This window comes from Phragmites australis, chromosome 2 (assembly GCF_958298935.1).
Source record: "Phragmites australis chromosome 2, lpPhrAust1.1, whole genome shotgun sequence".
Lineage (NCBI taxonomy): Eukaryota > Viridiplantae > Streptophyta > Magnoliopsida > Poales > Poaceae > Phragmites > Phragmites australis.
Genome location: NC_084922.1, coordinates 40395509 through 40409807, shown reverse-complemented (window position 1 = coordinate 40409807; position 14299 = coordinate 40395509). Strand labels below are relative to the sequence as shown.

Sequence of the window (14299 nt, the reverse complement as noted above, 5' to 3'; positions counted from 1 at the left end):
ATTTTATGCTCTAGAAGGGTAGTGATGTCCGTATTTCACTCAATTGACAAGGGTATTTTCAGATCTATGCACAAAAGTGTCAGATATTTGTACGCTTGATTGATGCGGGGTATCAAAATAGACCACGAGGTTCAAGAGATGAGCATTAATATTATGGGACAACCGAGTGAGAGATGGTGTGTACTAGGAGGTGTACTCTCTCTAGAAAGATTTTGTGTGTAAGAAGTATCTGCAAATGTTGTGCGCAAAGGTTGACCTCATATGTTGCTTGTGCAATGGAAGAATAAGGAGACAGTGGGGGAGATGCATGGTGGGGAGTACGCGGAGGAGGAGGGTGATGAGGAAGAGTATGAGAATGATGTTGATCCAGATGGTGCAACTATAGATAGATCATTTCTTCCTCAACTCTCTCAACTACAATGTCTTCCTTAGAATCATAAAGCACACTCAAAAAATATTGGGGGATTTTCATCCCTCAGAAGTCGAACTGCTGATGTGTTTCTGTGGTGACCTTTATAAGTTTCGCGAGTCCTAGGATATTACCTACACATATGGCCTACACTTCTTCATGTGTGCCAACTATTAGTACGACATAGACCGTACGAGTACCCATCGGTATAGCAACATAGATTACCCATGTTGCATTTTTCATACGATTTTATGCACTGTCTTAAAAATAATCTCCCCTTTTATTTCATTTATCCAATCTTCTCCACCTATATGTGATTTTATTGAATAACTCGAAATGAAACAATATGAGCACCAAAAGTGGTGGGTCGACATGAGCATGGGATGAAGAAGTGAAACGTATGAATACCGAGAATACGAGCAACAGCAGGAGGAACTACAGCTAAAGTGTCAAGAGAAGGAGCGCGTGAGAAAAACAACAAAGGAGCGTGCCGCGGCTGAAATATACGAAACAGAGAGGGAAAGTAAGCACGAGATGGCACATAGCGCTACAACAGAGGGCCCCGATGTAAGGACCACCACCTCATTGGGTAAAAAATAAATAGACTGCTAATTAAAAATAGCCATTAAATTGAAAACGTTCTCATTATGTGAGTCTGTATAAGACTTATAGTTTTTTCTCTTTCTCTTTCTGTTACACTGCCGTTGTATTATACTCTATCCCGACGTCGACATGCAACAACAATCAGGAGAGCAGATCTCCAAAACCTTTGCTCTTAAGATCCTGCACCGGGAGAGGACGAATAAGGTTTTTGGGAAACGCTCCATGCAACTGCTCAAGTTCTTCACCACGGCTCATTTTCCTGGTCGCTTCGACGCCATCCGCTATCATGTAAGCAAATTTGGCACGTCATCAGCATGATCAATCGTGCTGTCAACACGGTATATCCAGCATCTTCAGCAACCTCCACAACGTAGGATCATTACGTAAAAATCAGGTACTCGTATTTTATTTTCTGCGGTTTCTTATTTTAAGCATAGTAGATCTAGGCATATGTAGTATTTCATATACATGATTAGATTATACTATGATTATATGAACATGTTAATTTATCAGTTTACGCTCATAAATTATTTATGAATTAAATTAAACTAAAAATGTCATATATTCCAACACTTTGCACAACAGCATCATCTGAGACGGGACGAGTGGCACAAATGACAACACCAGATTACCGACAAATAAAACTTTTGACGCAACACTTCACCATGTGTTCGTGATACTTTGATGCATTTTGCGCTAACCCAAAATATCGAGTTCCCAGCAGCACTACTCTTCATCTCGTACGAACACTAAAGATCACAACAGACCAAATCAGCCCAAAACCAACCAGACCCAACACAGTTTCGCACTGATTCTACAGACTCTGGCATTTCTCATGTTGCTGACGCCTGTACAACTGTGCCTGCAGTGGATAGGGTCCTCTTCATCGTCGGAATCGTCGGGCTCACGCTCTCAGTAGCCCTACCTGTCGCCGTACTCCTCCTGATCCGTAAGACCGCGAACCCAGCGCCAGGTACGTTGGTCTACTGGTGATCTTGTCTCGGCAAGCGTTTATTCAGCAACGTGATACGCGCGCACTGCCCGACTGTCTCTCAGTGGCTGAGCTGAGCGTAACCCTGGGCTTCGGTGCAACGCAGGTCAGCACGGAGTGGCCGGTGGCGGTGGAGTGGTGGACAGGTCGCGGGGTTTACCGCCTCTGGCAACTGACCTGTGAGCCTGTGATCTGTTTCGGTTTGGTGGCGTGCGGCGCGGATCGATTCTACTGCAGGAATTGGGCCACAGCTGCCGTGTGTTGTTGGAATGACAGTGCTCGTAAGTTCGCTGGATCACGTCAGCAAACGACCCGAACTACCCGTTGAGAAATGAGAACGCACGCGCGAGCGCATGCAAGCGCAACCATCTACACTTTGGAGAATGGAGAGCCCGGCCGGCAGGCAGGCGCTTTCTCGCACTGTCCGGCCACATCCCGCGCACGCATCATCGTGCACCCGGACGCTTCGCCAATCGGTCTTGGCGTCGTGCTGCTGCGCCTCGAAGTACGCTCGCCCATGCGCGCCTGGGCGTCTGCTCGATCATTGCTGTCGCCTCGCGCGCGCCGCGCGGCGGCTGACCTACCCTGGCGATGGTTGGCAGCGCTGCTGATGGCGATGAATGGAATCGCCAAAAGACGAGAGGAAGGGGAATCAGCGACAAACGGTGTCCTTGCAGGCATCCCCCTTACCGTTTGGAACACTACTCGGCGATCTTACAATTTTTTGAAGTTACGAGAATATTTTGGCTTATGAGGGCTTAATCCGCATATTTATGTAGCTAATGATTTATTTTTTAAGTAAACGCTAACGATTTTGAACGGGTCTGACTTGTGTGTGAGTCAAAGTAGTCTCATAGCTAGAGCTGATATTTGAGCCGTGCTTTTTTGGCCGGCCCAAGTACGATACGGCATGAGCACAGATAGATTGGGTTGGCCTAACACGATTCATGGATCAGATCGGATCTTTATATGAGGCACGATAAACGCTCTGGTTCGGTAAAAAATGGGTTATGTCTGAGCCGGCCTGGCAAGAAAATGAGCAGTGAGAATTGATTTCGCAAGTAGCCTGGCGACTTGGCGTGCTGCAGTGGTGCAGTGCAGCACTGCAACAGTGTCAGGTGGTGGGAGTTGGGGACGAGTTAGGTTAGGTCAAGTGAGAGACTGATCATGTCTCCCTCAATCTCGTCCCTTTGTCAACCTCATGCTTCACCCACGAATCATCACTCATGTCTTTTCCTCATCCTCATCCACTCCTCCTCCCTAGCATCCGATCATACGGTGTTCTGGTGAGGAACACATGTAGTGCGGACCACTCTCGCTGCGGCAGCTCCGTGAAGGAGCAGTGGGGCCCGAACGTGGTGACGACAGCCAGTGCTAGAAGCACCTCCGTCACGGGCACCCGGGGCACGCCCATTTGAGCTGGCAAGTGGGGTGAAACGCCTTCACACTAGCTTGCACCTGGGTCGACGTCACATGCGACAAGGCCAACGACAAGGTCGTCGAGCTCCGGCTCCCGGGCATCGGGCTCATTGACCGCGTGCCTCCAAGCACGCTTGGCCAGCTGCAAAGCCTGCAGGTCATCTAGTTGCAGTCCAACCGCCTGTTCGGGACATCCCCGACGACCTCTTCTCTCTCCCACAGCTCTGGTCGCTGTACCTGCAGGGCAACATGCTCTTTGACGCCATCCTCACCGAGGTCGGGAGGCTCTCGGTGCTTGAGCACCTTGCGCTGTCCCACAACAACCTCTCTGGCACTGTCTTGTTCGCGCTCAACAACTTGACCAAGCTGCGGTCGCTGAGGCTAGACTGTAACCGCCTCTCCGGCAGCCTCGCTGTTGCCGCGCTCATAGACATCTACCTCGCCTCAGTCGAGAACGGAGCCAGGCATGTGCCAACCTGGCACGATGAGGCCTGTCGTGCCTTCGGGTCAGGCCCGAGCCTATCTAGAGGCAACTCGAGCCAGCCCGGTCCAACACGAACAACACCTTGGGCCATCCTGCCATGGCTCATCCTAAGTCCCTCATAGCTAGGGCTAAAGTGGTCGATCAGAGGGTGAGACAATCGCACAGGCTTATCTTCTTTCTTTTCCGGACACATCACAAACGCTTCTTATCTTATCTTTTCAGACTGGTTGTTTTCATCATGCAGCATGTGGTGCAGCAGTGATACAGATGGTCTAGTGTAATGTTTTTTTGTGTGGCTTTGCAACCGTGGCATCATTTTTTTAGATGGTAGGAGTGCAGGTATGAAACTACCTGATTGGAAAACTTGGAAAAATATAGGAAAGAGTGCTAAGATGTATATCTAAAAAATTCGAGGTGATTAGTTGCAAATAAAAATCGCAGGTGACTGTAACAAAGAAAATTGTGGCACTAAAATCTAGAGCACCAGATGGATTACACATTTGGTGCTGGATACTGGAGAAACGCAAAATGAAAAGACGATTTGGGCAGTCCCCAATGTCACACAACGGATGAAAAAAAAACTAAATCGTTCTTCTGTGTTCCACTGTTGTCAATTCCGTTATCACGGCAGTGGCACGGGAAAGGAAAAAATTCAAATAATAACATATGAGTAATAAAAAATTTCTCGGTGACAAATCGATGATCAATTTTTTTCGATGACATACATAGAATTATCTCCCTCTGAAAATCCGAGCCTAATTTACGAGGGCCCCAGCATGGCCCAGGAACTAGTGCACGGCCCGCAGCAATGGCACACTGGGGCCCAATTGAGGTGGCAGTTATGCGAACTGCGAAGCCCAGCTGCTGCCACGGCCGATGACGCCTCGTTCGGCTGCACATTGAGGGTTTGAACGATCAAAGCCCACGAAGAGACCTTGTAGGCCTTCTGGGTACTTGAGCGGGCCAGTTTTCGGTGGATATTTGTGGAAGTGTGACTGTGAGAAATGTGTTGATGCCTGAACAAAGGCAACACAATCCAATTGAAACTTCGGACGCAGTTAACCCCACAAAAATTGGTAGCCTGGCATAGGTTAAGCGCTATTGGTAACGCACAAACTTCCTAGTTTACCCTATTGGTGACACGCTTGACTTTTATCCTCGATCCTCCAATGAATACGATCAGTTTGCAATGCTAGATACAACTTCACCTGGCTTTTCTGACCTTCCAAATTCAGCCCGGCATTTGGTATGTATCTGTCTAAATCCTGATGGAAGGTGAATTTCTGGTATCTATTTTCTTCCATTAACATACGGGTTTGATAACCTTTTTTCTAAATATTATACAGGTTTGATAAACCTTTATCTTCTTCTATCTAAATATTGTTCCATAAGGTACGGTGGGGGCGATATTTAATCGAGATTCGAAAGTTGTAATGAGACTACAGAGCTACTCTGTTTTGGACCTCTCATCCTGCAGGGGCCCAAGCGATCCGCCGCATCGGCAATGATCGAAATGTTCGGACGCTGCCGCCTCACAACGCGCCGGAAAATTCTAATCCCCTTCCCGCGAGCTCGATACTTGGCGTTGTCTCTTTCCTCTGTAGCTTCCGTCCTCTTGTTACACCATTTCTTCATCGCGTCGCCGGCTCCCGTCCTTGGCAGCATGTCGACGTCCTTGGGTTGGTGTTTGATTTCCATATGCTCTGCGCGTAGCGCAGCAACAGAAAACAAGAAATCAAACGATACTCGATATTCGCCGACTCGCCGTTCATCATTGCGTCAGGGCTTATGTTTGCTCCCCTACGATCCCGACCTCATCCAACTGCCAGCTCCAGCGTTGACACTCGCAAACTACTAGTAGTTGTAGCACCCATTTCTCTCCCATCACACAGTGAGGATCTCGAGTTTCTCAACGTACGCAGTGCCTTCTTGGCTCATGGCGTGCTCCCCGTGGGCCGCGTTCTCAACGTTGGCCGTCGAGCTCCTTCCTCAACCAACCAGCGTACGAGTACGACGACCCCTACAGCCCGGACGCCGAGTCGTCGTCGGCGGCAGCGCTGGTGCCAAGGCGGGAGCCGGGGTACCCGCCGGTGTTCGCGTACTACATCGCCGGTGGGCACGAGGACTGCCTCCGCGTGACGCGGCTGCTCAAGGCCGTGTACCACCCCAGGAACCGGTACCTGCTGCACCTTGACGCCGCGGCCGGAGCGTACGAGCGGGCGAGGCTGGCCAGCTACGTCCGGTCGGAGCAGCTGTTCCTCGAGTACGGGAACGTGCACGTCCTCGGGAAGGAGAACCCCGTCAACGGCTGCGGGGCGTCCTCCGTCGCGGCGGTGCTGCGCGGCGCCGCAACCCTGCTGAGGGTCGGACAGGAGTGGGACTGGCCCGTCACGCTCGGCGCCGCGGACTACCCGCTCGTCACACAGGACGGTGAGTTCAGGCTGTCACGCTATTTCGTTCGCCTGCTGCAATCTTACGTCGTTTCGTGTCAGTGACAACTCAACTAGTACCGTTCGCGTCCGTGCAGACCTTCTACACGCCTTCTCCTCCCGTGCCGAGGAACGTCAACTTCATGGATAACCAGGCGGATTCCGAAAGCCAGCAGGTGATCGTTCTCGACCAGAATCTCCTGCAGAGCACGAACGCCGAGATCTCGTTCTCGTCGGGGCACCGCGAGAAGCCTGACGCGTTCGAGCTCTTCAGAGGTAGCACTCTCTCTGTTCCGGTGCAAAATCTGCAGCATTTCTCAAACTTGATCACGGGCAGCGACTGACGATGCATTTGGTCACCAGGTTCTCCCTGGACGATACTAAGCCGGGCGTTCGTGGAGCACTGCGTGGCCGCGCCCGACAACTTGCCCCGGACGCTTGCTCATGTCCTTCAGCAACACGTTCGACGCCACGCAGTTCTACTTCCAGACGGTCATGGTTAACTCGCCGCGCTTCAAGAACAACACCGTCAACCACAGGGACCGGTTCGACGTGCCTTCGCAGGGCGTGGACCAACGGTCACGGTACGACGCCATGGTGGGCAGCAGGGCCGCCTTCGCCGGGCGGTTCGACGAGGGCAGCGAGGACGATGCGCTGCTGCAGAGCATAGACAAGGAGGTGCTGCGGCGCCCGCTGGACGGCGTCACGCCGGGCGAGTGGTGCGCAGGGTCTAACGGCGAGTGTTCGGTCGGGGGGCGATGTCGAATTGTCGATGCTGTCAAGCAGGGCGCGGCCGGACCGATGCTGGCGAGCTTGGTGGCCGGCCTCCTGGGGCCCGGGCCGTACGACGGATGCAAGAATTAGACAAGGCGCGAGGCTTCAGTTGGACAACTGCCTGTGCAAGCCGGCTGGCTGCGTCAGATTAATTCCGTAATATTTCTTTTGTACCATACGATTCAATACTCTGTTGAGTTGCCGTACTATGCCCTTTTTGAGAGCTCCCAAACCAGTTTCTAGAGTAAAATTATTAAGAGAGCTCTGCTAAACGTTAGTTTACAATTTTTAGCTCTAAAATGATGCCGTACAAATGTTTTCTCGAAATGAACTAGATGCTGAAAGTTGAAAAAAACCAGTTTCCCTTAATCCACTTCCCGTAGAATCACTTAGTCTGTAGAGTTTATCCAAAAAACCATTGGAGAAATATTTTCAACCACATAATTACTTTCCCTAGATAATCATTTCCGCAAAGAATTTAGATCACGAGCTCTACCAAATAAGCCATGTACCTTACGTTGGTCTAGAAACAAGGACACCTTATTTATACTCTTGCTGTTGTGATAATCAGGAACAGATTTGGTTAAAAAAAGGTTTCAAAAAAGATCAGGAACAGATTTGATCATAAAGAACAGCTTTGATCAGTGTCATCCAGAAGGTTGGTGCCGGGCTGAGCTACCGCTCGTTATTTTGTGTTTTGCTTCTCCTGTTCTACGTTATGGGTCCTCAGGCCAAAGCAAGTGGTAGGCCGTAAACGCTCCACATGCTATTTCATTAATTCATTAACAAATTACAGTTCAGGCCGTGTATAGAATCCTGTTCAAATGTGAGTGCATGAACTTTATCTCTGGATGACATTTTTTCACTACAAGGTATAGCAATGTTAGTGTACAAGGGTTTAGAATGACTTATGCTTCAGCAAACAGAACACCCAGCAAGATATGATTGGCTGGGTAAATAATTGTGAGAAATGATTATTTAGTTGTTATACATGGGAAGATAATTTAGAAATGCATGAAAAATTGAACTCAGAAATAGCCAAAGAATGAAATTTCTGGCTGATTTCCTTAGAGAAGCTCTTGACTTACGGTGCCCTAAATGGCACTCATGCATCGATTGCAAGGAATACTCTAAATTTGCTAACCTGGGGATCCACAGAGGGGGCGTCCTTCAAAACTGAATTATAACAGTTTCATGATTTCATCTTCCTTGTCCGTAAGAATTTTCCAGCACTGGCACAGCAGGTCCATATATTCTAAAACACCGATCACTAAATGAGCTCACTAGCCGTGATACTACTTCCTTGAAGAACATTGATGCAACCTGAGATGATAAAAATCCTGAATGTAAGAGAAATGACAGCCATATGATAAGTTAATAGATGGGAGGTATCGTAAAAGGTATGTTTTACCTGACGATACAATGGTGACTGAAACTTAAAATCAACTAAGAAGTAGAGGTCACATGTCCCAGGAACAGGACCAGGCTTGAACTCCCAAACGTTTATCAAATGATCAAAAAGTCCACTTTCCGATGCTGTCGTCTGCACACAGGTAATACCAGTCAGAAGTGTAATACAACACAATGCAATTTTTCAAGCATGGACAAAATGATGAACAAAGGGTAAACAAAGCACTAGGAGAAAATTGTAATTTCAGTTTCGTTCAAAAAAGAAAACTGCCATATCAGTGTACTCAGAAGAGGCTACATGTAAGAAAAATTCATATTTAAGCCACCTAGCACAACATTTCTGTGGAACAATCAGCACACACATCAAGCAGTCAATACAATAGAACATCTTAGTTATATAAAACGACTGAATTTTATCCTAAATATTGCAGTTATAAGAAAGTATTAGACATTGGGTAACACAGCATTGTTTAAACAATGATCTTGAGCAGATTATCCAAGGTCCAAGCTATTCAAAAGAAAGCTCCACCCCAGAGAGACTATTGCTAATCTGGTACATATCTGAAGGCACACTGTCTTCCAATAAAATAGTACATGCAGCCTCTAAATTGCAAAGTTCTTATGTCTAGCTGATGGTGCTACCATTACTAGGTTCCCAACGAATATTGCCTGCCACCAAATTGGTTCCAAAAGTTCAGCTAAGGTGGCATTATATTAAGATCCGACCATCACTTAAATTACATGAGCATAGGTCTTTTTCAGTGGTCGGAAATAATGAAGCATCAAGTAGCAAGATGTCCAAAAGCATAACTATTGACAATTTTACCAGGGAATTTAACTTCCACAAAGGAATATATTCGGGGTATAAGGTAAATCCCAGCCAACAATAATATCTGTTCGCTTGCAATGCTGCAAATTAGCGAGCACCAAATAGGTCCCAAATGTAGCTAAGGGTGAAAGGTGTTTACAATCTATACATCCTTTATAAAAAAGTATAACCAACTTTAGAATTAACTTTCATAAGAAATGACGCCAACCAAAACAGAAACCAGGCTAGAAGTATTATAATCAGCACTCAGCAGATATAGCAACCACCATTTAACTAAACAAGGAGCTAGTTTCTGAAAGGTAACAACTCACAATAATACTTCCTTGGAAGTTGGAACAATATATTCATTTGCAGCTCAACATTACAAACAAACAACCAAATCCTGCAAGTGCTACTGTAGAGAGATAAAGTATGCTAGTGGCTTTGCGATAGGCATGCTAAGTAATTATGAGACTACAATAAATAACTCATCCTGTGTATGATGATCCTTGAACTAGAGCTACCTCTATGGTCACTTCTTATCCCTGATGATAGTTTATTTATTCCAGATGAGCTTGTCTTCCTACCAGTATATTACAAATCATATGCGTAAGACACATAGCTTTCGACAAGGAACTCAGCATACGATTCTCACCTTGATATACTTGAACTTCTCCATCTCTACATGAGACACATAGCTTTCGACAAGGAACTTGAATCCAATCTCGAGCTCAGCATCAAATGAGCCGTCGTCGTGCCGCCTAATAATCCTAGACCGCTGGCACCACGGCACGAAATCCTCATAAAGGTCCACCGCCGCAACAACCGCAAACATCTGCTCAGGCGAGTACCTAATCCCCATCACAGCCACCACAATAAGTCAATAACACACAATCACCAATGATTTCCATGTAAAAAAACAATAACCCGAACAACAGCAAGGCAACCCGCTCCGATTCACCGTACCCCATCACGCGCCTCTCCTCGTAGACCTTGGAGAGCACGCTCCCCTCCTCCCCGTCGCCGCACCCGAGGAAGAACCTTGACTGCGTGCGCGCCAGCCGCCCGGCCTCCCCGCCGCGCAAGACCGGATCGGCCCACCGTCTCCCCCCGTGCTCGAGCGCGCGGCCGCCGAGCCCGGCCAGCGTGCCCACGCACCTGGCATTGGCTCGCGCCTCCCCCGCGCCAGCACCGGCGGCGCGATCAACCTCCCCGCCGCATCTCCACAGGAGGGCCGACGCCAGCCCCCTCCTCCGCAGCAGCGACCTCGCGCACGGCAGCATCGCGGAAGTTCGCTCCCTCGGCGCGCGATCCGGCCCGCGGCGGGGAAGGGGGAACCCTAGGTTCGGGGCGCCGCGGCGAGAGGCGCGGCTGGCGTCACGGAACGCAGGCTCTGGAGGAGGAGACTGGAGGTAGGATTGGAAGAGGCGTGGGGAAACGGAGCTTTTGGTCGCGGGGTGGGGGGAGCCAGATTTGGGGAGGCGGGTGGAAGGGCGGTCTGGGACGGAAGGGACGGAACGCGCAAGGCCAGCAGGAGCGAGGCGAGGGGGGTGGATGCGTGATTGGTTGGCGCTGGTGCGGTGGTGCCTACGATCTAGCGCGGCCAGGAAAGGCCGGAGCGGGAGGGAGGTCGGATCGGAAGACTCGTCGTCGACTCGCCGTCCAGGGCTCCAGGCCGTGACAGCCGCTGCGCTACGTGTGGTGCTATCGCTGGATTGGCTATCCGCGGCGTCTAATTTTATACATCCGGATCTCTAAATATATCTCTACTATTTAAAAAAATTCTAATAAATTTGATAAACCTTATAAATTCCTTAGCAACCCTAAGTCCTTCGCTCATCCCCTCTCACTAAAGAGCTGCGCCGCCATATAGACCCTCTACCTAACTTCTCCCGAGCGTTGCGCCCCCAATCCACATCCCACTGCACCGCCTCCACCTCCTCCCCACACTCTGCACCAGCCCTCCTCGATCCTCCATGCTCGATATTATGGCTCTTCGTAAATTTTCGACTCCTGTTACAATATATGAGTATTCAACTAGTTTTACAAATAAACTCTTGCCAAAATAATTTCTAAAAGTAGATTATTTGTATGGAGATATGATATTTAACGCTATAGTTAAATAGCATGGTGTCATAATAACTACCGTATGTTATCTTTCTATATTGGACATGCAAGATCATAAACGACAGCTAACATAGCATAAATTACCATCACACTGCTATTTAATAACGATGCTAATAATAATAATACCATAAAAACTATTTTAAATGTTATTTCTCGTGAATCCATATGTAGAAAAAGGTTTTTAAAAGGACCCAATCTAAAAATTGCACGATGACCATGCCCACCGCGTGCTTGGCTAATATAACGGACTAAGACGTCTGATGCCGAATTTGACCTTTTACTTGAGAGTTCAGAGTCCAAGGTTGAATTGTTTTTTCTGGAAGCTGTTTGGCAGCAGCTTCCTTCTCGATAGTATGAACTAATAACCGTGTGTTTGGATGCTGTATCGAGTCGATTCTGGACGAGTTGATCCGGAATATCCGCGGATCCAGTGTTTAATTGTCTAAATTGAACAAATTTATATAAAATGAGATGTTCAAAATTTTAAAATATTCTCACAAATCCTGAACGAGTTGGTACGTCAAAATCTGGTGCGCCACGCTCCATCACGGACTCGTCCCGTATGAACAGTGCTCCGTTAGGATGGATTCATCCGGTATAAACAGTGACCTGAAAATTCATCTCCTGTTGCTTTAAAAATCGATCTTCTGTTACTCTAAAGCTTTTTATACATGTTTCATAATTCATATGTAATTTATTTTAATTGAATTCACTCAAAAAAACTTACGTAGAATTAAAATTAAAATTTTTCAATACTACTTTTATAACTTTTAATAATTATTAGGATCTCAAATAAATTTCTAAAATTTAGAAAAATTCACTAATATTTTTCTTATGTGATGGATTAATTTATAAAATTATTTTCAATCCTCAATTATATGATAAAAAAATAATTTTCTTTATAATATCCTATTTATATACACTTTTATCATACTATACTATTCATCCAAGATCAATCCATTCAAACAACCAAATATAATCTTAAAACAAATTGTTTCATACAATATATCTAACCAAACACATTTCTATATTATCTCATACATCTATCAAACAGACTACTTATATAATCTCATTCAAAAATCATCGTATCACATTTAATATCATTCAACCATCCAAATACTATCAAACACAAGAGAACGCTCAACCGAAAGGCGTCCGCTTTCACGCACGCTCAGTTGGAAAAGGCGTCTCTTTCGTGCTGAGATTGGGGCCCCGGTTGGAGCATACATAGGAGCACGCGTATCGAATCTCCATGCAGGACCTGAAAATAATCAGAATAAGATGAATTAATGTTTAAAAGTGCAAGTTCAGAAATTTAGATCACGGTTTTGGCGATGCCACGAAAATGTTATTGCAATCAATCACGGGAGATACAGATACTACACAAAGTTTCTTACACTTTTAATTATTGTTATGAGCCAAACTTATGTACCCTACCTTTTCTTTTACCATGGACTTATGTACCCGATTTTGCTAAGCCCGACAAGGATTCATGGTTCAAAATAAGATGAAAAATCAGGAGAGAACCACTAAGGTGCCGTTTAGATATTGGTAGAGAAATAATATTCCATTGGAATAAGAACAAAATTTAATCCTAACCACCCATCTTTTTTCTACCTTCTCCCGTTGCCAAACGCCACCTAAGGCAAAAGAACATTTGGGCCCAAATGCAAGCTTTGCGTGGACCAGCCCGCTTACAAGCTGCATCTTGTTAGCCCGTCTCCAAGCTACGTCCACCTTCCAGTGACCTCGGAGTCTTCTTATTTTTGCGCACGCTGCCTCTTCCTTCCTCGCCAAACCACCCCACCGACCCGCGAGTCGCGCTCCCGCCCTCGTCACACGAACTGCCCACTCAACAACGCACGCTTAGCCCCTGGAGGAACCAATAGTCGGGATGTCACTGACCCTACGGCGATGGAGGAGGAGGCGAGGTACCTGGAGACGGCGCGGGCCGACCGCCCCGTGTGGATCATGAAGTGCCCCACCGTCGTCTCCCGCGCCAAGTAGGAGGCTGTCGGCGTCAACCCTAACTCTAACCCTGTCGTCTCCAAGGTCGTCCTCTCCCTTGACCCCCTCCGCGACGAGCAGCCTACCCAGGCAAGCATCCTCCCTCTGGTCTCCCCCCCTCATCATCTCGCCTCGTTGTGCGCTGTTGTTCCGTGCTTCATTTGTACATCAACGTAGACCGAACTGTGGGGAGGGATGATGTCAGTGAATTTAATGTGCCGCCAAGTTATCGCTATATTCACGGAGGTTCAACGGATTGACATTGAGGGAGGTTTTGAGAGCAATGATGATCAGAGTTCTCAGTCATCTGAGATTTTTAAAAAAAAATGATGAACATATAGATCAGTTCTTCGGCTGCATAATGTGATTATGACCATCTTGAGCTCTGAAGCAATGTTAGCAAATCCCTACTGGGATTGTTCCTTTTTCTTAATGAGCTTTTGATTGTCTCTCCCAGAACATTTGATTTCGTCCTTTCAGATATAATCATTCTAAATATGTGAAAGGGTTTAACATCATATAACTCTGCAATTAACATGTGACATCACATTATGTTGTACAGTGAGGCTTGCAATGTTATGCTTATGCCATTTTTGGGTGGCTAAACATGTTCGCTGGAACTCAACACGAGTGTCTCAGATAGTTGGACCTATGTTCTCCACTCAAAGGAGGCATATAACTACAAGTTGGGCTTCATGCAGTTCGTGTTTTAGTGTAAAGAGATACAGTAAGTGTTGCCCCTATCGTTCATGAATGTACCCTAGATATTTCAGTCACTCTAAGACAGCTCTATTAAATAAAAATACGTAAGAGCATTCTTTTTCGATGCGATAGCCAA

General features: G+C 47.1%; 1 protein-coding gene and 1 pseudogene across 1 annotated transcript; one reads left to right on the top strand and one right to left on the bottom strand.

Annotated features, from left to right (window-relative positions):
- The first annotated feature begins 303 nt into the window (after positions 1-303).
- Positions 304-7199, top strand: LOC133906942 (beta-glucuronosyltransferase GlcAT14A-like; annotated as a pseudogene).
- Positions 7200-7940: 741 nt separating this feature from the next.
- LOC133908853 (uncharacterized) lies at positions 7941-11042 on the bottom strand. Its single transcript, XM_062351038.1, has 4 exons — positions 10294-11042; positions 9983-10178; positions 8521-8652; positions 7941-8432 (listed from the first exon to the last, which is right to left on the bottom strand). Exons 1-4 carry the CDS (start codon positions 10608-10610, stop codon positions 8310-8312), a joined length of 768 nt encoding a protein of 255 aa, XP_062207022.1. The 5' UTR covers positions 10611-11042; the 3' UTR covers positions 7941-8309.
- Positions 11043-14299: the final 3257 nt, after the last annotated feature.